A 27,590-nucleotide genomic window follows, 5' to 3' on the forward strand; every position below is an offset into this window, starting at 1 on the left:
CAGTATAACACCTTGAATTTAGCCCACTAACAAATCAGCAACTCGTGCAGATTATAATCTGACATGGCTCCACTCCTATCTGCAACTGTGCTGCAGCATTCTGCACTAACCGAAGTTTGCAGGTCAATCACAAGGGAATAGAGTGCATTGCAGTAATCCAGTCAACAACAACAAGAACAACAACTTTTTATTATTTATACCTCACCCATCTGGCTGGGTTTCCCCAGCCACTCTGGGTGGCTCCCAGCAGAACATTGAAAACATGATAAAAGATCAAACATTAAAAACTTTCCTAAACAGGCCTGCTTTAAGATGTCTTCTAAAAGTCAGATATAGTGGTACCTCGGTTTATGAACTTAATCCATTCCGAAATTCCGTTCTTAAACCAAAACCGTTCTTAAACCGAGGTGTGCTTTCCCTAATGAGACCTTCTGCCACTGGTGCCCTTCCACCATTCAGATTCTGTTCTTAGACCGAGATAAAGTTCTCAAACCAAGACACTGTTTCCGGTTTTGTGGAGTTTGCAAGCCAAATCGTTCTTAAACTGAACTGTTCTTAAACCTGAGGTACCACTGTAGTTGTTTATTTCCTTGTCATCTGAAGGGAGGGCATTCCACAAGAAGGCCCTCTCCCTAGTACCCAAATACAGCTGGTAAAAGGCCCTTCTAGCCAGTGAGGCTACCTGGGACTCCAGTGACAAAGCTGGATCCAGAAGCACGTTCAGGCTGTGTACCTACCTACCTCAGGAAGAGTGCAACTCAATTTAGGGCAGGCAGTTGACCGATTTATCAGGCAAGGCAACCACTCATCCACAACTTTCCTCCAACTTGGCAGAATTCAAGCTCAGCTTCTTTTCTCTCATCTTTTCCACCACTGCATCTAGACACCGATCCAGGACCCACCCACCCACTTGTGATTCAGCTGTTATGGAGTAGAACTGAGTGCCATTAACATACCAATGGCACCTTGCCCCCAAACTTCTAATGACTTCACCCAGCAGCTTCATTTAGATATTAAATGGCGTTGGGTATAAAACACTGCCCTGCCAGCAGTCCGGAAAACTCTCTCCCAGTGCTACTCTCTGGACCCGGTCCTGTAGATAGGAATGGAACCACTGTAACACAATGTCTCCCGTTCCTATTCTGCAAAGCCAGTCAAGGGGGATACCATGAACAACAGCACTGAAAACCACAGAGAGATCGGGTAGCAGGAGAAAAGTTGTACTCTATTTGCCCTGCTCTCTGTAAAGGTCATCATCTGGAAAAACAAAACAAAACAAAACAAAACAAAACAAAACAAAACACCTATTGGTGTTATTAGTGCAGCCATTATTTTGTTAGGAATGTGATGTGTATATTGATTTTGAAATCCAAAGCTGCTATTATTATTATTATTATTATTAGCAGCAGCAGCAACAACAACAACTGTACAGTTTAGGATCTCATTTACGCTTCTGCATTTTCCCCCTTAAAATTTATGAACAAGTCTTCTATCTGCAGTAACTTACTGGCTTATACCAGATGTGACATGATTTACACTTATTTATTGTAATACAAGAGAAAATTTTAAAATTAAACAAAAATTTAGTGAAATTTCATTCAAATCCCAAAAGGATCATATGAGAGTATACAATACTACGGCTGACTGAACACCATCCGATTTTCATGTTGAGTGTTATGAAAGAATGACTGAGTGACTAATGCCACACAGGGGCGTTGGTACAGGGGGGCCAAGCTCTGTGTCTTTTGAGCCAGGCCTCAGATCTCCTACCCCATTCTCTCCTTTTAAACTTACGTGGTGTTTTGTTTTTTAAACTTTGCTTATAGGGTGAGTGGGCATACAGCAAAGTGGAATGCTGGTAGGATGCCAGTCACCCACTATCTAAATTTGTCTAGAGGCACCTATGCATCTAAAGAGGCATATGCATATTTATGTCATGGACCTGTGTCCCCAGAATCAGCAGCAGTGCTCCCGATGACACAACACCTGTGCCAGTGAGTGGGGAAAATGGGCAATTTTTTGGTGTTTTGTGCAGCTTTTGCTACTTAAAGAAGGAAATAAATGCCGTTCTTTGAAAGATCTTCACTCCTTCCAATGCTGCATCACGGATCTCTTCTCTCTGTTTTGACTGTCTTTTAAAGTAGTGGACAGCAATTCACCCGGAAGCCTAGCTCTGACCCCTGTTTTATAACAGCAGGATGTATGATTACTCCTGTAGGATTTATGGCAGTGTGAAAAAAATGTGCCGTATTAATCATTGGGTAAGCTCCTAGGTAACGGTTTGTTAGCAGCACGTAGTTTGGCATCAGTTGAAACTTCCGCACTGTGACATTAAAAATTTCACAAGTATTCAGCAGCACAGTGGGAGAGGAGATGTTGTGTTACACATGTTTCACTGTTCTCTTTCTGCATCCAAAATGCTTAGCCACTGATAGTTTCTGTTATCAGTGATCCACATATCAAGAACTGATTAAATGTTCATATAGATTGAATTGATATTTTTTCTAAATGTTACACTCACTGTAAGGCTCACAGTGTTTTATAATAATACGGTGTTGGTTGAGAATTCAAAGACTGATTCTCTCCGTATTGTGTAGTGGTATGCTGTCATGTCTGTAGCAGTTACTACATGCTGGTGGGATCTGACATGGCGGGGAAGTAGTTATTACTTCCTTCCTGATTTTTAAAAAGCTTTTAGTTACATCAGTGATTCTTCTACTTTGCATGCAGTCTTCAGAAGTCATCAGATTCTTTAGAGGAGATTTTCAACTACTCAGAGGAGATGTTCAACTACTCAACGTGCCATGGAACCAGCCCAGTCATTCCCAGTGAATCATTTCTACCTTCTAAAAGCAGAATAGCTGGGGATATAAAAATTATGGCTGGGTTTTGTAGTTGAGCATTAGTTTCTACTGAAAAGTCTGTCCTGACCATAATAACAGAGCAATGTTCTATGTACAGTGATACCTCAGGTTAAGTACTTAATTCGTTCCGGAGGTCCGTTCTTAACCTGAAACTGTTCTTAACCTGAAGCACCACTTTAGCTAATGGGGCCTCCTGCTGCTGCTGTGCCGCCGGAGCATGATTTCTGTTCTCATCCTGAAGCAAAGTTTTTAACCTGAAGCACTATTTCTGGGTTAGCGGAGTCTGTAACCTGAAGCGTCTGTAACCCAAGGTTCCACTGTATTTATCAACACTGATGCTATCTGGTGAAATTGACTCATACTTCATGTAGGCTGATGAACGCATGAAACTACTATTTTACCTTTAACCTATGATTTATTCCATAGTTTTAGATTATCTTTTGTCATTCAGGGTTTTTTTAAAAAATAATTTTTAAAACTTTTCTTCTTTCCCAGGCCCCTAGCACATACAAACTGGCCTCAGCAGAACAGAATTCAGTTTGCAGGGCTCTGGGCTGCTGAATGCTTGATCTGGATGTTCTGGCATATAGTCAGAGTGCCAGCAGTTTGTTCTGAGTTGGCCTAGAAGGGGAAGAAGGTTACACCTTGCTATCTACACACAGAGTAAACATGATTATACCCCAAAACAAATGAACGTTAAACCATCTCAAATATTTCTAGTTAAAAGAGTTTATTTCAAGGTATAATGCAGACAACTACTTTTAATTGAAAAAATGTTTTCCAATCAGGACAGAGACTGATTTAGCAGTATATTGCCCAAATGCAGAAAACATTAATTTGTGATAACTTAAATTCTGTTACCTTTTAAAGACAGTTCCAAAAAGGCATGAATATGTAACACTCAGTAGTCTGATTTGGATGTGATGGTAAAGTATGATGTGCTAGGTGCATGTGTGCAAACACACACACACACATAATCTGCTTTATCTGCTGATACAACAGCAGGATATGGAACATGAAATAAACCATCCATGCAATAATCCACCATACAATAATAAAACACCTGATCAAAACAAATGAAGGTGTTTAAAATAACACAGCAAGTTTTGTTAACATTCACATCAGGTAGTCTCTTCATAGTATTTTGAAACTTCAATAATACAGTGGCACCTTTGGTTGCGGACGGCATCCATTCTGGAGGCCAGTTCGCAACATGAAAAGCCCTCAATCTGAAGCGCTGTATCTGCGCAGGTGCACAGCGCGATTTGGTGCAGGTAACGTAAAGTTGGTAATCACATTCACAATTAAACAGCTTAATTCTCATAAGCTGTTGTAAACCAATAATATCTGGCAAAACCTATTCTCTAGTACAATGTTTAATAAAGGCATTCCATCCAAACAAAAAGTTGTCCTATTTTGTTCATTTAATCTAATAAAATATGTTAGCCTAGCTATCAGTGTATACTCTCAGCATTAGTTATAGCAGTCTGTAATAGACAAAATGTTACTAGATCTGAAATGCCCTGTTCGTTTCCACCAGAGATGAAAGAAGTCACCCTTTTCTTTTTGGCCCATATTTTGTGCCCACTTGATCATATAGTCCTGGATCTAATATTTTTTGCCATTTATTTAATAACGTTAATTATTTTAACTGGGAGATGTTGAAACAAAAAATTAAATGTGGGTGTTAGATTTAAAGCAGTAAACCTTCCTGAAAAAAATAAAAATAAATTACCATTCTAGGAACAAACATAAGCATTCATTATACAAGGGTTCATAATTATTTTTATATAAAGATCCTGTATTTCTCTGGATAATCTTATACTGACATATCTTACTGGCTTGGTTGCCCAATAATAGTTATTCTTTTATAGTATTTGCTTTTTATGATCAGTAGATACATTTAAGCCTATTTCTGTTTTATCTATATTCAGTCTGTATCCTGCCACTTTCCTATACACTAGAATTTGACTCTATACCTCCCTCAGCACAACTTTAGGTTCTACTGCCATATCGTCTGCTTACATTTTAAACTTTTTCTTTTCCACTCTGGTTTTAATTAAATAGTGATTGGCCAAGCGGATAGCCAGTCAATCAGGATTTTTAAAAAAATGATTTTTTCTTCACTTCTCACTTCCCTCTCTTGAGTTTTTCCAACAAAAACTGCCATTCTATATTATCGGAGGCCTTTTCTGCATACACAAAGGGTAACTTTGCTTGTACAGTGGTACCTTGGGTTACATACGCTTCAGGTTACACACTCTGCTAACCCAGAAATAGTGCTTCAGGTTAAGAACTTTGCTTCAGGATAAGAACAGAAATCGTGCTCCGGCGGCAGCAGGAGGCCCCATTAGCTAAAGTGGTGCTTCAGGTTAAGCACAGTTTCAGGTTAAGAACGGACCTCCGGAACGAATTACGTACTTAACCCGAGGTACCACTGTAGAGTTTTAATAAAATCTTCCTTTTTATAATATTATTAATACCTGTTGATCTATCAACATAGCTTTTCTGTGATGCCATTCAGCCATTTTTAAGGAAATTGCAGTGTTGGCTGAGTAGCAAACACTCAGGTCTGCTTTTCTAGCAGGAATTTCCTGTTAAATAAATGAAGGGGAAGACATACTGTCATCTTTTTGCTCCTTCATCTTAAGTCTCTGATCTTCTGCTTCTGAGCACAAGGAGTCAAAAGGATTCTGTACTGGAGTTGCAGATTTCTCAAGGCCAGGATTGTCTTTCCTTGACAAAAGATATTGGCCCAATCTGCATTGTTTGTTGCTTGGATACACCACATTATCATCATCATAAAAACTAATGGGTCTTATAAGTCTCCCATCTCCACTATTGTAATGAGCAATTGCAGTTAATTGGGGGGGGGGGAATTAAACTAATGCAAAGGAAAAGGAAAACATTTCAATTGCATATGCCCAAGCTCAAAACAAATGGTGTAGCTCAGAACAAAGCAACTTCTATCACTGCCATCTTGAATTAGCATCACCCTTACATGTTTGTTGTTCACTAGTAATCTTTCTGCCCACTATTGCACATTTATCAATTACATCCTTAACCTTATCCGCAACGTCCTCCTGCATTTGGACCTGTTTCTGCATGTACTGAATTATTTTTTTATCATTGCTTTTGAATCATTTTCTTGAAGTATCTGTGGAATTCTCTGTGCCTTGCTTTAGTTTTTCCTCTGTTAACCTCATTAGTTTCTTTTCTCTTAACAATTCCTTTCCTTCATTCATATATTTTTGATTCATTAGAAAAAAAATGTCCTTCATATCCTGTTTGTTACATGCCTACTTGCCTCCTCCTATGCAAGTTCCTCTCTTTTAATATTTCCCATTAGGAAAAAAATCACTGATTTCCGATTGCAAGCTCCTTCTCTCCATTCACGTTACATAACACTATTAATTCAAATCTTAAATTCGTCCAATTCATTCCTCTCTATAAGCAAATGAGCAAATTCCTGAATCAAAGTTCAGTAATTATTTAATTTGTTCTTTAGCCAATTTTTTTTTTAAACTTATAAACACATTGTAAAAAACTGATTAGCCTATTACTTTTATTAAGTTAGGGCACTAGCTGGTGTCTCAAGAGGGGAAAGGCACCCCACAGGGAGTTAATTACAATACAGTGGTACCTCGGGTTACATACGCTTCAGGTGACATACACTTCAGGTTACAGATTCCGCTAACCCAGAAATAGTGCTTCAGGTTAAGAACTTTGCTTCAGGATGAGAACAGAAATCGTGCTCCGGCGGCGCAGCAGCAGCAGGAGGCCCCATTAGCTAAAGTGGTGCTTCAGGTTAAGAACAGTTTCAGGTTAAGTATGGACCTCCGGAACGAATTAAGTACTTAACCTGAGGTACCACTGTATCAGGAAAGAAAAAAGGGGGTAATATGAATACAAATAGGCGTCTAATACAATATAATTTTCCAAATTACACAGGTTCTTTAATGAGAAGAAGTCTTGAACTCTGCCCAGATGGATTTGACCCAAAGCTTACACTCTTTTTGACAGTCTTTCCTTTGTGATCGTACAGGTGTCGATTAAATTCATCTCAGGTGCAAGAATATAATAACATGGCTAGAGCAGTTACCACAGATGGTCCCTTGAAAGCAAGTTCAGGCCACTTCCTTAAGGCTGAATGGTTCTCTCCACTGATCTACCCCATCTCTTGTAGTCATTAGTGAAGCTGCCTTTTTTTGTACTTTCCTTTGATCCTTTCTCTGAGAACTGTGCAATCACCAAGGTGGGGCACTGCCTCAGCATCTGCTGGGAAGATACACACTTCCCAACCTCGTCCCAGCCCTTGAAGGAAGTAGACAGTCCATCCCTTCACTGCAAGAGGTCTGATGAAGTGGCAGCTGAATAGCAACCCTTGCCCACACTTCCTTCACTATCCACTGGGAAGATATGTCAGAAACCCAACAAGGACCCTTCCCTTCCCAGTCCTTCGATTCCTTAAAGGGACTAGACTAGACTAGGCTGTCCATCCCATTCCTGTAGGAGGTCTGGTGAAGCAGCAGCTGAAGAGCAACCACAATCTTCTCATCCACCGGGAATCTATTTGTTGTTGTTTAGTCGTTTAGTCGTGTCCGACGCTTCGTGACCCCCTGGACCAGAGCACGCCAGGCACTCCTGTCTTCCACTGCCTCCCGCAGTTTGGTCAGACTCATGTTTGTAGCTTCGAGAACACTGTCCAACCCTCTCGTCCTCTGTCGTCCTCTTCTCCTTGCACCCTCAATCTTTTCCAGCATCAGGGTCTTTTCCAGGGAGTCTTCTCTTCTCATGAGGTGGCCAAAGTATTGGAGCCTCAGCTATTTGTAGGACAGCACTAAAACACACTAAATCTATTTGTAGGACAGCACTAAAACACACTAAATCTATTTGTAGGACAGCACTAAAACACACTAAATCTATTTGTAGGACAGCACTAAAACGCACACACATACACCATGTTTAAATTTATTTTTACACTTTCTCAGCACCTGTTCTGTGGTTTGTTCGTTGTGGTCGGCTCATTATGCTGTTTTCTTATTGCGAACAAAAATAATATATTTCATTTAATGCACAGTTCCTTTTTTAAAACGTGCAAACACTTTAATGTTGCAGGTTATTTTGGGCACTTCCTGCATATTTGAAGTTGGTTAAATGCCGTAGTAAAGATCAGAAAGTGAAGCTCCTCAGCATGTTACTAACCAATATAACTGATTCAGTGATATGTATCTACTAGGTTTATAAGCAGTGCTTTTCTTCTAGAGAAAAAGGTGCCAGTACCATTAAGTTGTTGCAGTAAGTCCCACACTTTTAACCAGTGCTTTCTTCTAGAAAAAAAGAGCTGCCGATACAGCGTACCCTTGAGTACCCCCGGGGAAAAGTACAGCGGTACCTCAGGTTAAGTACTTAATTTGTTCTGGAGGTCCGTTCTTTACCTGAAGCACCACTTTAGCTAATGGGGCCTTCTGCTGCCGCCATGCCGCTGGAGCACGATTTCTGTTCTCATCCTGAAGCAAAGTTCTTAACCTGAGGTACTATTTCTGGGTTAGCGGAGTCTGTAACCTGAAGCGTATATAACCTGAAGTGTATGTAACCCGAGGTACCACTGTCCTGCAAATGTGTTCATACAGGTTAATATACAAATATGCACACATTTTCATATCCGTTGTACTGAGGCTCGTTTAGAAAAGTATGCTAGCTTCCCTCATAAATGTGCTGATAAAATGAACATGGGATCTCCTTTCCCCCTCCACTCCCAATCATCATCCAAGCTTGTGGTTCCTTGCCATCCTTTTAGCTAAGAGGTTTCTTTGTGAGCTAGGCCATTTGTCCATCATTGTTTGAGGTCCAAACATTGGCAAAATACCCTGTCACTGATCCAGAGTGTTGTGAATGGTAGCCCCTCGCTGACAATTGGTGGAGCTTCCTAGAAATATCCCTGAGAGGATTATTTAACCTTTCAATTTAGGGGGCACAAAGCCTTGCTGATTAATGAACTTTCTGATGGATGCTGATAAGCGGCTCTGTTTCTTTATTTCCTCTAAAAGTGATTCCTCCTTCTGCCCCATATTACTATAATCTTAAACATAAAATGTGGCAAATAGATTAAAAAAAAAAACAGCACTGAAGAGTTTATCTGGTTGGCAAACTGAAGGAGCTAAATTAAAATTGGTAATGAAAGCAGTGGCTGAGTCCTGCGTATGGTTTTTAAAATGTGCTCTGTATTTTGAAGAGACTTATTCTCTAGCTTGCCTAGTAATGACTCTGCTTTTGGTGCACAGTCCGGGGCTGGCTTCTGTTATCCCCCCCAAAAATGAGTTGTGTTATCTGGATGACTGCAGACACATATGCATCCCCCTTTCTCACTGCATGGGCAGACAAGGTCGATAGCATTACAAGGTATTTGTGGCAGTGCTTGTTTCAGTTTTCAGAGCTGCCAGTTTCCAGCCAGATTTGAATTACAAAAGAAGAAGCTGGCATGAAAATTGAAAGGGTTTATCGGCTAGTCTGAAGCCTCATAGCACATTGCTTATTTATGCAGTCCATTTGCACCAGGAAATATATATAAAAAAGGAAATACATTTTTAAAATAAGGCCATAAAGACCCAGATATGTTTAAGATGGCAAATAAAATATAGATACCTATAATATCTTTCCAGGAAACGATTTCACTTAATGTTGCACATTACTTTAGAGGAGCATTTATGTTGCTGTCATAAATTTGTGTGTTTATGTCACTGTACAGGTAGTCTCTGGGGATTAAGCAGGAAGCCTCTGCTAACTTACTTTAAAATTAAAATAGAGGAAAGATAGGTCTGGAGCTTGAGAGCTCCATAGGAAATGGTTGGGAGTTTAATGCACCACCCTATTTAAATAATGCTTTTCATTCCATATAAAATTAGCTATGGACCAGTGAGTATGTGGCACGACCTTTGGGGAAAATTAGGATGCTTTTTAAGCCATGAAGATTTTGGAGTGTTTAGAAGTTGGCTTGCATTTCTCAGTCTGGGGGGGGGGGGTGATATTGCAAATCAATATTTGAGAGTGCTACATATATGTAAGCTTCAAAAGATTATGTTCACAGTGGCTTTTTCTCTGTAGATTTTAACATTTTCCCATAGTGGTAGCTGCTATAATTGGCATCTATTTACAATTCATTATGTAATGTCTATTCTGTAGAAGCTATTGTGTCATACCACTTGTACTATGTATTGAACAACTTACATGTCATTTTTCTGGCTATTTGCAAGTTCTAGCCCAATTAAAAAGCCTGCCATTTAAACAAAACCTAAGATCATACTCCACTCTCGTGACAGTATTCAGGTGCATTTAAACATTTCCCATAAGAACCCTTTACTTCTGGGGCTTGGTCATAGCTACATAGAACCGTTCCCAGCTTTAATCTTCAGATCAAAGTTCACAAGCAGAATCCAATCAATGAAGGGAAAATGTAAACCTTTTTGGAGAAAGCTTTGGATTTTATTGGGTTTATTATAGTAAAAAAATAATTTAAGTTTAATTCAAATACGTCAAACATCAAGTCTGTTAACATTTTAAGTACTTTTACCTTAAAGTCAAAATGTTGACGTTCACACTTCTATAAATTAGTAGTGTGTGCAGCTCTTTTTCATGAATTTTCAAAAGGATTGTTATTTTGTAGCATGTGTGACTTAATGATGCAATCACTCAATAGGACTGAAAAAAGAAGAGAAAAACATCCAAAGGAGCTGTTCCGGTCTGTTGTGTACATAATACATGTTTCAAAAATCTGCCTAATTAAGGAATTACCCAGTGGAGTGGGAATCTATTGGGTGCGTGACATGATTCAAACCCCCCACCCCTCCAAAGAAAGTACACAATTATGACATTAAATTATATCTGGTATTGGCAGTTTTTAAACTGGAAAAAATGGCCCATGTAGTATGTCTCCTAAAAAGGATGAAATAGTTCATCATCTATACTTAATGGAGTGTTATTTGAGATAGAATAATTTGCTTGTTTCTACTTTCCATGATATGGTCTCCTGCTATTAACATGTATGGGTCACAGATTTGTCCTTCATATAAGAGGCAGACCGTTTTAACTATTAGAAAGTTGCTTCTTAAATATTGCATCATCTTTATTGTCTATGGTGGTTATGCACATTTCAGCTTCATTTACGTGTGCCATGTATCAGCAGGGCTCGTAGCCACAAGCTCCATTCTGCAGAATTTCTGCTTGCTGTTAATTGCTTGCACCTGACATCAGCTACTAAGATATTGCTTGATACTTAGCCATACCTTAGGTGCTCTACATATATTGTATATCGGGTTCATCACTAGTTACATTACCATAATACTGTGTGTGGAGAGTCTTTGATGATTCAGAGGCACTTTGGCTTGCTTCAGCTTGTCTCAACCAATCTTTTTCTCCTTATCAAGTCAATGAAAGCTATTCTTGAACCAATCAGCTCTGCAGACCAGTCCTCAAGAACTAGAGCTATAGTTTAGTTTAAAAGGTTGTGGAGCTTTTCACTCCACTGGGGAGATGAATGGAGCAACTGCTTCAAGATGAATACTTTATATCAGTTTCAAGGGTAAATTATGTAGTTTCCACTGAAGGTTTAATTATCAGGATGGAAAGCAAAATTGTTGTTGTTGTTTAATCGTTTAGTCGTGTCTGACTCTTCGTGACCCCATGGACCAGAGCACACCAGGCACTCCTGTCTTCCACTGCCTCCCGCAGTTTGATCAAACTCATGCTGGTAGCTTCGAGAACACTGTCCAACCATCTCATCCTCTGCCACTCCCTTCTCCTTGTGCCCTCCATCTTTCCCAACATCAGGGTCTTTCCCAGGGAGTCTTCTCTTCTCATGAGGTGGCCAAAGTATTGGAGTCTCAGCTTCAGGATCTGTCCTTCCAGTGAGCACTCAGGGCTGATTTCCTGAAAGCAAAATAGCTGGCACCTTTTGACACCTTTTAAAAGTTGTACTTGGTGACTGGCACCCGATTTGCTGCATATGTTAGGAAGCAGGTTTGCCCTCCTATCTGGTGTCTAGGAAATGTTGAGTAAAAAAAAAAAGAGTTTTGCAGGCCTGTCCAATAATCTTTAAATTGAGCTCATTGGGTGGGGAAAGTTATAACTTGAGACTCCTGGTTCCAGTGACTATAGTTATCCAGATCTTTTACAGCTTCTCCCCTCTTTCCCATTCCAGTTCCATCTTTTACAGCAACTTCACCACCATACATTTGCCTGGCCAATGCATAGCCGCTGCTTCTTCTTTCTCTCTGCCTATCACACTTAGATTGGAGAAATGGAATGAAGAAAGTGCATGAGTCTATATTGTAGTGTGGCGTCATTTCATTCAGGCTGTGTGGTCTGTCTGGATTAATCTTCTGGAGAAAGGAGAGGGCTTACACATGACACTCACGGCCTCCTGCACCCTTCCGAGCAAATTGTGTTTCAGCTGAGGGCCATTTGGTTAGCATATAATGCTTAGGATTTCCCCAAAAGAAAAGTTGCAGTTTCCCCATGTGCTGTCTACTGCCTCCTGCAAACCTTTAAACATGATAGCAACGCAATGGAAAGAGCTCACAAAAAGGTGCTGCTACTGTAACATTTTAAGGATTCTCAGGAGAAAAAGCCTTATAAATGAAGCAAAAGCAAGGAGCTGTGGCTGGTGGAATACACTGTTTTAGATAGAAAAATCTGCTGTATTTTGGAAAGTTGTTTGTTTGCTGTGAATTTGGGCACTTCTTAAGATACTGCAACCAAATTTTGCATGATGGTTCCTGAGATCAGGGAGCACGTTTAGATACAATTGGTTATCATTTTGAATCAAGATGGCAGACTGAAACTTTCAGAATTCCACTGATTTTAACACCTAATTTTAAAACTGCACTTGATTTGGGAGTTTCTTAGATTTCCCAAACAATGTCGGACATGAAGTTGCTAGCTGACTATAATCCCAAAGCTATGGCTATGTTACATGCTACTTCACTCCAATGTAGTGTGCCATCTTAGCTTGTCATCTGCATCATCCTGGGCCCAACAGGTTTGTCTTTTTAAAAGCATTTCTGTGGGAGGGAAGAGCAAGTTTACCTTGGGATGAAGATTCTCAAACTGAAGATAGTGCGAGAGTATTCTGTATATAGAAAGTGAGAGTGAGAAGTAAAAAATGCCCTGGTCAGATTCCAACTGGAAACTAAGCCTTATGAGGAACGATTGAGGGAGTTGGGTATATTTAGCCTGGAGAAGAGAAGACTGAGAGGTGATAGGATAGCCATCTTCAAATATCTGTTGGACTGTCACATGGAAGATGGAGTAAGATTTTTTTATGGTTCTCCAGAGGGTAGGACCCAAACCAGTAGATTCAAACTTTTTTCTGTTTTTGTTTGTTTTTTTTGTTTAACTGTTATAGTTATTAGAAGTCATGAATAACTGTATTTTAAAGTTTAGCCTTAGGCTTAATTATTACCAAGTCTGAGAGGGAGAGAGAATTGCTCAGCTTCTTGTCGGAAGGAAATTCTGGCTCTGCCTGTGGCAATGGGAGTTTTACCCTGAAGTGAACTACTTTCCCCTCTCCAACAAAAAGGAAACTTCAAAAAGTTTTCTGTTCCTGGAAATTTTTTTGGATTCATGTAATGAATTTCTGAAATTTTCCAAAACATAATCTAGAGAGGGAAAACAATAACCCACAGGCCTCACATTTGAAACCAGGAAGATGGGACAAGAAAGAAGCCCAAGTAGGAAAGGAAGTTTGAGCAGTTCTGTATGTAGGCGACATTCACTATGTCCCACTTGTGAGATTTCTGTCCAGGTTACAGGAGGATAGCTGCAGTGAAGAAATGTTTTCTTTTGAAAAGAAGGACTTAACCTCATATCTTAACACTACATAGATTTCAAGATTGTTCCAGTAAAGGATGGTACAGTTCAGATGCATATTTGTTGGCCAGGATAAGCAAAAATTCTGATGCAAACAAAGCCCAAGTTTGGGCTTATGGACTGTATCCAATAATATAGCATTAAGTAAGCCTCCCATCAGAGACGCGGGTGGCGCTTTGGGTTAAACCACTGAGCCTAGGGCTTGCCGATCAGAAGGTCGGCGGTTCGAATCCCCGCAACGGGGTGAGCTCCCATTGCTTGGTCTCTGCTCCTGCCAACCAAGCAGTTCAAAAGCACGAAGTGCAAGTAGATAAATAGGTACCACTCCGGCGGGAAGATAAACAGCATTTCCATGCACTGCTCTGGTTTGCCAGAGCTGGAAGCTGTACGCCGGCTCCCTCGGCCAATAAAGCGAGATGAGCGCCACAATCCCAGAGTTGTCCGCGACTGGACCTAATGGTCAGGGGTCCCTTCACCTTTACCTTTAAGCCTCCCATCAGTACAAGAATTTCCTCTTGTGCAACAGGGCTTCCCTCTGCTTGACCCTTAAATCTCTTCTGGGGGTTCCACCAACTCTTCACAGCAGATCTGGAGAGGGCACAGGGCAGGAGAGGGGGGAGTCACACGGCACAAGTGGAAATGCTTTCACTGACATTTTTATGTAGAGCAGAGATGAGGAACTGGATTTGGTGGATGGATAAGATTATTATTATTTCCCTGCCCTTAACATTTCCATCACTTGACTCACAGTGATGCCAGGTGACCTTTTTATACCAGCAGAATGATAGCTGGTATAAACTGATTAATGTCACACGACTGTAACCTCAGATTCAGGAGATCTTGGAAGATTAGTAAGCAATTGCCGCTTTTTGTGTTTTGTTCTTTTTTCGCAATCTTGCCATTAAACATTTCTCTGCTGCATGAGATTTGGTTTTATTATTATTTATTATTATAATTTTTGAATTTATATACCGCCCTATACCCGGAGGTCTCAGGGCAGTCCACAGAATAAAATCAGAATATAAAACCACATAATACATAATCAAAATAAAAACAATAATCCAATAACACCCCCCAAAAAAACCCCACATTTTAAAAGGACATAGGATGTCAATCAAATCAACCAAAGGCATGCTTAAAAAGGAATGTTTTTACCTGATGCCTAAAGGTGTAATAATGAAGGCCCCATGCAAACTTCCCTAGGGAGAGTATTCCACAGACGGGGAGCCACTGAGGAGAAGGCCTGTTCTCATGTTGCCACCCTCTGGACCTCTCAAGGAGGAGGCAGACAAAGGAGGACCTCAGAAGGTGATCTCAGAGTCCAGGCAGGTTCATATCGAAAGAGGCGGTCCTTGAGGCATTGCGGTTATGAGCTGTTTAAGGCTTTATAGGTCAAAACCAGCACTTTGAATTGGGCCCGGAAACTTAATTGGTAGCCAGTGCAGTTAGACCAGGATTGGTGTAATACGCTCAAACCGTCTTGCCCCAGTGAGCAACCTGGCCACTGAATTCTGCACTAGCTGAAGTTTCCAAACCATCTTCAGAGGCGGCCCTACGAATAACTCATTGCAGTATTCTAACCTTGAGGTTACCAGAGCATAGACAACAGTAGTTAGGCTATTCCTGTCCAGATAGGGGTGCAGCTGAGCCACCAGCTGAAGCTGATGGAAGGCACTCAGCGCCACTGAGGCCACCTGAGCCTCGAGCAACAGCAAAGGTTCCAGGAGTACCTCCAAGCTACAAACCTGTTCCTTCAGAGGAAATGTAACCCCATCAAGAGCAGGCAATCTCCTACCCACCCGGTCTAGGGAACCAACCACTAACAGTGTCTCAGTCTTATCTGGATTGAGTTTCAGTTTGTTGGCTCTCGTCCAGTCCATTACCCAGGCAGGACACTGGTCCAGCACTTCCACTGCCTCACCTGCAGATGTAAAGGAGAAATAGAGCTGAGTGTTTTCTCAAAAACAAGTTGAGAACTTGGTGGATCGGAGGAATGCCCTGGATGTAGTGTATCTTGAGTTCAGTAAGGCCATTATATTCTTGTGGAGAAGGTGGGCAAATGTGGACTGTCTTCATGTGTCCTGTGGATGATTTCACATCTCTTCCCCCACACCCTAGCAGTAGTACACCTGTCCCTCCTCATACCAACCTGTTTTCTGAGTTCCAGATAATTTCAAAAACAGTTTGCAGTGTGACACAAGAGGCGATGGTTAAGTGGGGAAAAAGTCAAAAGAGCAATCCAGGTCATTGGAGTCTTGGATCTGACTAAAGGAGCCTTTTGGATTCTGGCCAAAAGTGTTGTTCAAATCTCATACTTCATGGTCAGCTGTGGGAATATTGTAGTGTGCTTTCACTGAATGCTGTGGGAGTACTTGAAGCTGCAGCTAAGTGGGTATGTACCTGAACAGAAATCTGGATAGGAGACTGTTTGGGAGTGACTCATAAGAGCAGGGTGTAAATATAATAAATAATTTTTAGCATCATTCTTGAGCAAATTTCTCCCAAGTCACATCTGAATGAAAAGAAATTAGTGTTCATTTCATGTCATGCTGGGTTTTTTCCTTGTGTACGTGTGTAGTTGGAAGATAGAACAGGGGGAAAATGTGAATAGGCAATTCCTTTTAATTAGTGAAATTTAAGTCAGATGCATATCTTAAGAAGTAATGAGCTTCATAAAAGCAAGACCTCATTGGATCAAAGTCAGTTTAAGATAAGGGCATCTCAAGGTCACAGAAAGAGCTGCCCAGCAGTTCCATTTGCATAAAAAATTACTGTCAGAAATAGGCGGTGGAGGCAGCCCTGGCATTTTGATCTCTTGGCCTTTGTCATGGAGATTCCTTGCAGAGAAGGGAGGAAGGCCAGTGTCCCAGATAATGATTAACTGTTTTAATGGCATTCATTCATTCATTCACTCATTCCGCACTAACTACTCATGCAGAAAAAAGGGTTATGTAAAATGACATTAGAAGAAAATCATTTGTAATCGTTGCATCGGGGCTGCACTTTGAGGAGACATTAGGAGTAAATCCGTGGCGTGGTAGGCTTATGCTTTATCTTCTGATATTTACTGAGTTTACTGGTGCATGAAAAGCTTTCAGCAAGAATAGCAGATGGGATGGACCTTTCATAGGTAATGCTATCTACTGGGTTATTACTTCTATATATTGATAGTGAAGTAATCTTCAAGATATCACCCTACAAAATATAGATTATTTAAATGTTTGTAACAAAAAATCCTATAACACAGAGCAGCTACTATCATGAATACTTCATTTTGTACCTATTGGATCAGAGGCCTTAAATGCTTTTTAAAATCTGAAATAATGAGAATATAGTGAGCTTGACAACATATTGGGTTTCTTTTCTTTCTTTCCCCCCTCTCCTTTGCCTTTTGGACAGCTGTAGGGAGATATGCATAGTTAATCTGAATAGCAAGTATTCAATTTAATTTGTCTCCTTAAATCTGACCTTTTCTATTACATAAACAAAAGGAGGTGCCCTGCAGACATCTTTTGATGTTGCACGAACACACATTCTTCATGCATCCAAAACTCCTTAAGGATTTTTGCAAGATTTATAGAACAGAAAAGCAGCCTCCCATTGTTTCTACTTCCAGTTGCTGATGTACAGTCATGTCCCCATGAAAAAAAAAATTGTTGCTATGCTTTCTATACGCTGGGGAGCAGGATAATATTGGTTGGAAGTATTTCCAATCATTATTACCAATTTACTAAAATAGGCAGCTCTGGAACAAAAACATTGATAAGCAGCATTTTTTTAATCTGTCTGCTATTTGCACTCAACAGAACATAGAATCATAAAACTGTAGATGTACCGCTAGTCTACAGATATAGGTTTATTTACCCTTTTTCATATTCCATACAATTATTTTAAGAGTGGCTAAGAGGATTGGGGGGGGGACTATAGATCGTGCTGATGAATAGGTTCAGTGATATATGTTTATTTCATAAAATAGAAGACAGATGATTTTTCTTTACAGTAAGTTAATATTGTGTTACCCCAAGCATTATTTTAAGAAATCAGAAGTTGCCTTCCACAAGGATAGCCAATGTAGTCCGCTCCAGATGTTGATGCATTCTAACTCCCATTATCCCTGACCATTGACCAGGCTAGCTGGACCTGATGAGAGTTGGAGTCCAACAATATCTGGATGGCCTCACATCGACTACTCCTATATTATCCCAAGTTCAGCACATGGTCTTTTTAGTATTGTGTATCTTGACGCGGTGGGACGCGGGTGGCGCTGTGGTCTAAACCACAGAGCCTAGGGCTTGCCGATCAGGTCGGCAGTTCGAATCCCCGTGACGGGGTGAGCTCCAGTTGCTCGGTCCCTGCTCCTGCCAACCTAGCAGTTCAAAAGCACGTCAAAGTGCAAGTAGATAAATAGGTACCGCTCTGGCGGGAAGGTAAACGGCGTTTCCGTGCGCTGCTCTGGTTCGCCAGAAGCGGCTTAGCCATGCTGGCCTCATGACTCCCTCAGCCAGTAAAGCGAGATGAGTGCCGCAACCCCAGAGTCGTCTGTGACTGGACCTAATGGTCAGGGGTCCCTTTACCTTTACCTTTACCTTGAGTACAAGGTTTTTCCAGGGTGTCAGAAGTAGTTCTTTCTCTCCCTTGAATCTAAGAACCTGTTCATCAGAGACAGCTAGTGCAAGCAGATAACTCTCTAGCTGTAAGTTTGCTAAACACACATGTATAAAGATACTTAGGTCACAGTTTTACACAGCTTACCTGGGAATAAGCCCCACTGAACTCAACAAGACTTGTTTCCAAGTACACATTTTAAAGAATGTGCTGTTAAAAAAAATGCATCAAGACAGATCTTAGAACTTCATGCACTTTTAGCAGAATTTACCCCATGAACATACAATTAGTCTAGCTTCCAGATAAATGTGTATGGAAATGCAGCCTTAGCTGATAAATGAGGTCAATTCAAAATCTAGAAGTGGGTGACTTCTCTAATTGTACTGTTATTGATTAGGTTGTAGGTGTGTGTTGCTAAATTATTTTACTTAGTTGTATTTGGGATCTTGCTATGTGTAATTCTTGCTATTTTTTCTGTTGCAGACCAGGCCGGGACCACTGAAGCAGGCTGAAACACAAGTTGAGCATTCTGCTTCCGTGTACTGTTACAACTGTGCAGAGCAAGGCCATTATGGATATGTAAGTCCTAGCAGGGTCTAACTTTGCTTCTGATTATTCTGCTAAGAAGAAAGCATTGATCACTACTCAGCAGTTTAGAGACTTCAGCCACTCAGAATAGCTAGGCTAGTTGGAAATTTCAACACAGAATAATGGGCAAGATGTGTCTGATGCCCATATTGGCCTCTTGGGTCCAGTCAACCTAACCTGATGCCGCAGCCTTGCTCATCTCACAGGTGAACTGGGAAGAAGTGAGTTCCCCATTTTCTGTGGTTGATCCTGGGGTGGTGCCTACCCAGAGGGAATTCCTCAAGTTCACACCCTGATTTAAAGGGTTTATTTCCAGAGATATCAAGGAATCTGTCAGTACTGCCCTGCAACCCCTCAGTGGCAGGTCTTCTGCCAAACGATTGCATAAGGAGCAGGAAAAACTTAAGACTCTGTAGCCTGTGCATCCTGAGCCCTCATCCTAATATCTGGCTACAGGTGCTCCGTTTTTTTCCTTCGATTCTCGCCAACCACCTACACATTTTTTTCACTAGCCTCCTGTAATGCTTGGCGAGCTGAGCGGATGTTTCCCAGTGTGATAAAATTGGTTTCTGGTTTCCTGCTTTGATGGCTGAGGATATGTCCCTTTTCCCACAGTCTATCAGCCGGTGCAAAGAATTTTAATCAAGGTTTGGGGAGGTTGTGTTCATCACTCGGGGCTGCGGCAAATAAAGTCAAGATCCACTACAGATGGCAGAGTACCCCCTTCCTCCTTGTTTTCCAGCCCTGAAATGCTAGGATTTTAGGTCAAGGAGTGGAGCTATGGATTTGTGTAATGTAATTGCTCATGTGGGATGGCAGGTGGTGGTTATCTGCAGATCCAGTGTGTTCTTCCTGTGTTGATGGGATACACGTTCCTTCAGACCTTTGTCATCTTTGAGGTTATCTGTCAGTTCCCTCTCCCCCAACTCAAACCATAAGTGGTGAGGTGTCTGGTGGGGAATTCTAATGGGTTCCCTATCTGTTTCTGTAGAAAGGCTCAACATTTTCTCCTCAGAACAGGGATCCGAGCAATCTGGACAGAGAATAGGAGTGTTCCTATTTGAAAATCAACTAGAGGGTTAAAGGGACAAGCCAGAGACAGTTGTTGAGAAGAGTTAACATTTCTGGAACATTTCAAAGATATGCTCAGAAACGGCAAGACTATAAATTGAAAGAGCCACCCCAACATTACCTAAATTGCAAAGGGCCTCTTGTAGCAATTCGGAGTTTGTGCCCCACTGCTGCTAGGCTGAAGAAAGTGGAGGATTTGTAGATGTGCCTTGCATTCACATTCCAAGCTGTCAGTCAGACAGAACGCTTCTCAGGTGTGTTGGTAACAGGCTGAGCTTTCCGTCCTCTGTGTGTTGGCTGTGGTGCTAAGGAGCATCCCCCAGAGTATTTAACAGTACAAAGTGTGTGGCAGCTTACCTGAAAGAGAGAGGTCTGAGAAAGTGTGTGTCATACACTATTGAGATGGTTGTTCAGTGCAGTGATTTATTATTTTTTTCAAAAGAAAAGGAAAAAGCAGAAGTTCTTGCTTCTGGAGGCTTGTGCTTTTTTCACCCACTAGGGCTTTACTGTCAACGTATTGAGGGGCGCAAAGGCCATCTGTCTGTGGCATAAGTTTTAGACTTTGTGCAACATCTCCAAGAAGACACTGGGAGAGGGGGGAGCGTGTTCCACAGCCATCAGAGATTAGCCATGCTTCTTCATGTAGCCTTATCTGAAAGTATTTAGGGGAGAAGGGGTATTAGAAAACATGTGGTTCAAACAGATGGAAAATCACTGGCAATTCTTTCTTTTCAGAAACACCCAGCTGTAAATTTCCTACCAACAGATTTCAAATGTTTGAAACATGGTTTTCACTAAAAAACAAACAAACCCTACACCCTTCATTCCGTATGCCCTTTGCTTACTGGTGGTGACCTATCAGGGAGAAGCATAGAGTATTCAGCATGAAGAGGGAGATGTATTCATCCAACCTGGTCTGCATGTTCTTTTTCCTCCATCCCCAGACATTTGAAACACCTGGCCCTTCAAGCCAATTAAGTGTGTGTGTCCTGATGTATGCCCTTCAGCAGCAGCAAGATGATGTAGTCTGTGCTATCAGGAGTGATGGGAGGCACTCTACTTGCCTCAGTTCTCTCAACGTTCCCAGTTGCCTTTCTCTGCAAGAAGCTAGAGAACAGGTGCTTGGCCTCAGACTTCCAAGTAGCTAAGGCTGCAGGCTATTTCTTCAAGGATTCCAGATTTTTTTTCTGGCTCCCATCAGTCTCTGGAGGCAGACCACTGAATTTGGTTCTCAAACCTGCAGTGGTTACAGGTAGTTTTGAAGTCAAACCTGACCTCCGGCTCAGGTATCATCTCTCCTGTCTGTCAATTGTTTTATGATACAGTGGTACCTTGGAACTCTAATGTAATCTGTTCCGGAAGATCATTCGACTTCTGAAACGTTTGAGTTCCGAGGTGCAGCTTCCGATTGGCCGACAGCTAGATTTTTGCACAGCGGAAGCCGTGTAGGACGTTTGTGTTCCAAAGAACGTGGAAAATTGGAGCACTTACTTCTGTGTTTTTGGCGTTCGGGAGCCGAAACGTTTGAGAACGGAGCCGTTCAAGTTCCAAGGTACCACTGTGGTTTGTTTTTAATGTGAACTGTTTGTGTGTTTTTTGATATCAGAACGTCGGGATAGGATATTCCTATAAATTAAGATTTTTAAAAAACAAACTTACTGTCTAAGTTCACCTCCTCCAAAGTATGCACCAACTATTACCCTTACAGTTAGTTGGTGATGATACTCAAACAGAAACATAGAAATGTATTTCTCTTGTAGACCAGCCACCTCTGGTTTCACATAAGGATATTAGCTAAAGTAAGTTATCAATCAAGCATCTCTTCACCCCCAAGTCTGCAAAACCAACTGATGCCGGTTCATTTGGCTTGTTTTCCTGGATAGGGTTTGAATTACGCAATCTAGCAGAAAGAGAAATTGTGCCTAAAAGTTGCCATTAAAATATTACTTTGCAGGAATGTTCAGAGAGGCGGATGTTTGGAGGGACATTTCCTACTTCCCCCTTCATCTATTACTATGATAGCAATTACGATTTCAAGAGGCGTCGTCAGAGAATAAAGAGAAAAGTGCAAGGTATGATATAAATTTGTTGAGCTTTCTAAGTCCACATTTTTGTTTTGCTCCTCTTTAACCACGGCTGCTGTTAGGTTTGCTGCTTCTTGACTTAATCTGGATAATTTAAAGGAGTAGAAGTGGGGATATTTCAGAACCAGGATGAAACAAGTATTTACCTTCTCTGATTATATGGCTCCAGACAGACCTGCCTGAAATTCAGGCTTCAGAGTACATAAACAAAGAGGAGAAATATTTTACAGTTATGGGATGATTTACTGAGCACTCAAGCCACATTTGATCTTCACTGAGAAACTGGGGTTCTTTTTTAGCTTCATTGTATGTTTGAGCTGCTGCATTTAGATGAAATGTTCTGAACTCTTCAACCAGTGCTCAAATTTGTGGCTTTTTATTCCCAAAACACTGGAATGCAGAGTTGGCATTTTGATAAAAGGTAAATCATGTTATTTTGAAACCTGCCTATAACTTCCAACTACTTTACTGGGCAATATTGGCAACCGTTGCCATTACATTTCCTATTTGAGGTTGAGCATATAGCTCTAACAGTTATAAAGCTTGGGAGACTTAAGATCGGTATGAACTCAATGATATATCTGTAAAAGATTTTTAACATTGCTCATAGTTTCTGGCTGCAGCTGACCTAAAAAATGGATGAGTATCCATATTTCATCAAACTGCTTAATTACTTTGCATGCAGGGTGCCCTACAAAGACTTCAAATTATAAACAGTAGTGTGTGTGTGTGTGTGTGTGTGTGTGTGTGTATCAATCATTTGACCTCTTAAGTATCATTAAGTGTCTTACTTTTTTCAGAACTTCAAGATGCAGGCCTTGTGCCAATGGCTTTGAAGAGACCACGCATAGACAATGGCCAGAAACTGCAGAGCCATAAGAAAAAGAAGAAAACATTAAAGGACCTTGACAAGAAAGGAGATAAGCATCATAAAAAGCTGAAGAAAAAGTCTCAGGCCAACATACCCAAAGGAAGGAAGGATAAGAAGGTGGTCCAGAGTAACTATAACATGGAAGAGGACTTTCCCAGAGGTGGTAACAGGGATGCTCTTAAAAAGAGCAGGAAAACCAGGGCACAGGGCCACTTTGGCCTCCCAGCAAATGGAGACCAAGCAGAAATCCTTCAGGTTCCTCTGAAGACAGCAAAAAAGAGGAAGAAGAAACGGAGAAAGAACACAAGTGGTAGCTCTCCCAGGGATGAGAGTTTATTCCTGATAAAACAGAGGAAGAAGAAATCAAAACAGAAACGGAAACCCAATTTGTGATGGTAGGGGGAGTGGATGTGGCGTTGGGGATTAAGCTTGAGACAGCTTTCACACCATCACCCACCCACACCTCATGGAACATAAAACCATCCATAAGTGCAGGCTGAGATACAAAAAATCAAAAACCAAAACCCAGTGAGTTTGCCTGTGCCATTTCATTTGGTTTGTGACAAAAAATGATTAATGTATGCGAGATTATACATTGTACTTGTTTTCTACAACTTCTGTATTTGGATTGAACGTGGGGGGTAAGGGGTTGTCCTACAGAATCAAAGAAAAATGAGGATTGGTCCACTGTGTTGCATACAGTCTTTTTTCTTTTTTTAAAAAAAATAAATCCTGCTGTTTGTTAAAGCACTTCTCATTAGCACATGTGATTTATTTGCATGCAGGCTTTAGAGAAGAACTTCGCAGAGGGCGTGGATATTGAACAAATTGACTTAAAGCTCTACTTAACATGTTTGACAGAAATGGGAACAGAATTACCGTATTTTTCCCTCTATAACACGCAGATTTTTTTTCCTAAAAAGGAAGGGGAAATGTCTGTGCGTGTTATAGAGTGAATGTGTGGTCCCTGGAGCCGAAAAAGCAGGCAAAAATCAAATCGCGCGTCTCCTAGAAGGGAAACCTGAAAAGAGGAAGTGGCTGCTTTCCTGCATTCTGCCTCAGGGTCTTACTGCCCACCCTCCTCTGTTTCGTTGCTGTGTTTGCTCAAACGGAACAAAGAGCAGGGAAAGCCCCTCCCCTCCAGGCAAGCAGAGGGGAATTCCTCTCTGTGCTCCGGTGCTGCTGGGGGAGAGGGAGAGAGAGGGGGGAGGGAGAGAGAGAGATATGGCTGGCTTGGGTGGGGGGAAACTTTTGCCTTTCTTTCCTCCCTCCGTTAAATCCCTCTCCTGCATTCTTAGCCAGCTGCTTCTCTGCACACCCCTCTCATGTCCCTTCTTTGTTTTTCCTTCGCTCCTCACTTAAAATGTGGTTACAAAGCATAGATCCACATGGATCCTCAGGATCTTTGCATTGGGTCACCCCAAATTCACCATCAGATCACATAGCATGTCCATGGCTGCAGCCTGCACCAAAAAAAATCACGCACCCACTGTTGCCTGGGGCTGCAATGGTGCAAAAATGTGGTTACAAAGCATGGATCCACAGGGATTCTCAGGATCTTTGCATTGGGTCACCCCAAATTCACCATCAGATCACATAGCATGTCCATGGCTACAGCCTGCACCAAAAAAATCACACACCCACTGTTGCCTGGGGCTGCAATGGTGCAAAAATGTGGTTACAAAGCATGGATCCACAGGGATTCTCAGGATCTTTGCATTGGGTCACCCCAAATTCACCATCAGATCACATGTCTGTGGCCACAGCATGAAGCCCAAAAATGATACATCCACTGTTTCATTCAGAATGTTTTCCCCCTTGTTTTCCTCCTCTAAAAACGATGTGCGTGTTATGGTCAGGTGCGTGTTATAGAGCGAAAAATACGGTACATACGACCTGACAGCAGGCGTCACTTCGTGCTGTTTCTGTTGGTGCTTCTGTAGGATGTGTGAAACAGGTCTAGGAAACAGGAGACGGAAGAGAGTTCTCATCTACATCCTAATTTATTTTCATCCCAGAGTTGATCCCGACGTCACCTTCTTGTGCATTCTTCTGCCTTGAGGAATATGCTGAAGTGTCTTTAACTTGTCATGGATGCATCACCACAAGTTGGACTGGCACGTCTGGTTGTAGGAGCTGGTCTTTTATGTAAGAAGGCTTCAATTCTGAAATCTCAGCCTCTCAGGTGCTCTCCTGCTGAATTTCAAGGGGCTTACTAGTAAGTGCCCTCATAGTTGTCTCCTAATATATTTAACTTGCCAACAAACGAAGCAGTTAAATTATTATTATTATTTTATTTTTAAAAACCCAATTTAAATAGCTAACTAAATCTTCATCGAGATAGCTATTCAAGTTATAAAGATAATGATTGTGTAAGAAGTATACCTGTTCTCAGAAATAACTTGACATATAATTCAGTTGCTTTAAAATTAGATATTTTTGTACTTTAACGGAATTACAGTTAAAATTTTAAGGTAGTATTCAAGCAGGAAAACAACAATTTTAGTGCCTTCCTTGTTTCCTTAAAATCACACTAATACTGTATTAACATTAATACTGCCAACTCGTGTTAGCTCTAACTCAAGGATTTTGGGCTGTTTCACACACTACGTTTTCTGAGCCTGACATTAATCTCCATGTTGGAAAAGGTAGCCTTGGTATTATACACTAGCACTGAAACCTTATTGTCATGATAAACCACTTTTCTAGTAAGAGCTGTGTCCAATTATATCCCTCCCTTCCCTGACAGAATGCTTTTTGATTCAGCAAAGGTTTCTGTGAGTTGAAAGGGGGAGGGGAGTGATTTTTCACTGAATTCTCCTTTCCTCTCCAGCCCCCTACCTCAACCTCCTTCACGGGGTTGGAGGAACCTTTAACAGTGTGGAAAGGGGCACAGTGGACTCTGAATGAGAGAGGAAGCTTTTGTTTGTGTGTGTGTGGGGGGTAACCCCAACTCTTCTGTTGCTCCCCCACCCCTTCCTGCTCTGCTGAATGAAAGATCCATCAATGGAGGGCGGGGCACAATTGCAGTGGAGCCTAAGCATTTAACATAAGCAGAATCCTGCTTGATCAATATGGCTAGCCAGTTGGCTATGGGAGCTCATAAGTGAGGCATGACGGAAATACCTCTCTTCTGCTTAGGGACCCCAGCAACTGACACTCAGAAGCCTATGGCCTCTTATACTGGAGGTAGTACCTAGACTTCATGACTATTGGCCATTGATGGCCTTACCCTCCATGAATTTGTTTAATCCTGTTTCCAAATCAACCAGATTGATGGCCATCACTACATTTTCCATAGTTCTAGCTATGTGCTTTGTAAGAAGTACCGTATTTTTCGCCCTATAGGACGCACTTTTCCCCCTCCAAAAATGAAGGGGAAATGTGTGTGCGTCCTATGGGGCGAATGCAGGCTTGCGGACAGCAGCCTGTAGCCCGAAACCCGGGGAGCGCAGCGGAGTGCACCCCAGGCTTCAGGCAGCTGTCCGCAAGCCTGGGGAGCCCGGCGGGAGTTCCCGCGGGGCTCCCTAGGCTTGCGGAAAGCAGCCTGTTTTGGGGTCGGGGGAAGCTTGGGTTTCCCCCGCCCCAGCCCCGTGCCTGGGGGGGGATATTTTTTTTCTTTATTCCCCCCGCCAAAAAAAAACTAGGTGCGCCCTATAGGGCGAAAAATACTGTATTTCCTTTTGTCTGTCCCGAGTCTTTCAGCATTCATTGGATGACCGTGGCTTCAATTATAGGAGAGCATTCAAAACTTCTTTCTTTCCACTGTCTTAGCACCATGTATAATTTTATAGATTCTATTTCAACCTCCCCGTCCCTTGCACACCATTTTTCCCCTAAACCAAAAAAGCTCCAAGCTTCATATCCTCATACAGGAATTTCTCCAGCAACTTGATCTTCTTGGTTGAAAATGAAAATGAAAATAAACCCACCACAATATAATCTTATTGGGCCAGTTCTGTTCTGGTGCCTAGACAATCTAATGGGATGGTCTACCCCATGGGTAGGCAAACTAAGGCCCGGGGGCCGTATGCGGCCCAATCGCCTTCTAAATCCAGCCCACGGACAGTCTGGGAATCAGCGTGTTTTTGCATGAGTAGAATGTGTCCTTTTATTTAAAATGTATCTCTGGGTTATTTGTGGGGCATAGGAATTCGTTCATTTATTATTTTTTCAAAATACAGTCCAGCCAAAAAATAAATACAGTCCAGCCCTCCACAAGGTCTGAGGGACAGTGGACTGGCCCCCTCCTGGAAAAGTTTGCTGACCCCTGGTCTACCCAGTCTGTGAGGTTGTAGAAACTGACATATAAATATAATTGTGATTATGCAGAACACCATGCGTGCAAGTTACAGGAGTGAGGAGGCAGAGTCGAAAAAGAGCTTAACAACTTGGAGCCCATAAATAAGAGACAAATAGTGGAGCTAGATGACATCATATTGGCTGGCTTGAAAAATTAGATGAGAAGCAACTTTCAAAACAGTAAAGAAGAACAAACATGTAGCAATAATCTTAGCAAGGTAGGATGATAAACTGCAATATTTAGGCAGTATTTAAACTGTATGAGTATCCTGCACAATTCTGTTCAATAACATGTCTGTCCTCTACATGTTTATTTTGGGTCAGTATAAATTACCAGTT

The 27,590-nt window shown here is 41.5% G+C and overlaps 1 protein-coding gene and 1 long non-coding RNA gene across 4 annotated transcripts in view; both read left to right on the forward strand.

Moving 5' to 3' along the window:
• The window catches only part of ZCCHC7 (zinc finger CCHC-type containing 7), a 123,589-nt gene extending 99,890 nt beyond the window's left edge, over positions 1-23,699 (forward strand). For all 3 annotated transcript variants that reach the window (XM_083719150.1, XM_083719152.1, XM_083719151.1), the window contains exons 7-9: positions 18,819-18,914; positions 21,949-22,066; positions 22,879-23,699. In XM_083719150.1, the coding sequence (XP_083575276.1) occupies positions 18,819-18,914; positions 21,949-22,066; positions 22,879-23,342 (678 nt within the window). In that variant the 3' untranslated portion in view covers positions 23,343-23,699. The remainder of the gene's footprint in view (positions 1-18,818; positions 18,915-21,948; positions 22,067-22,878) is intronic.
• Positions 5,601-10,372, forward strand: LOC310835371. The gene is made up of 3 exons (XR_014559609.1): positions 5,601-6,500; positions 6,747-7,442; positions 7,797-10,372. It is a non-coding gene; the product is annotated as an uncharacterized lncRNA (long non-coding RNA).
• Positions 23,700-27,590: the final 3,891 nt, after the last annotated feature.

This window comes from Podarcis gaigeae (genome assembly GCF_964106915.1).
Source record: "Podarcis gaigeae genome assembly, chromosome: 17".
Taxonomy (NCBI): domain Eukaryota; kingdom Metazoa; phylum Chordata; class Lepidosauria; order Squamata; family Lacertidae; genus Podarcis; species Podarcis gaigeae.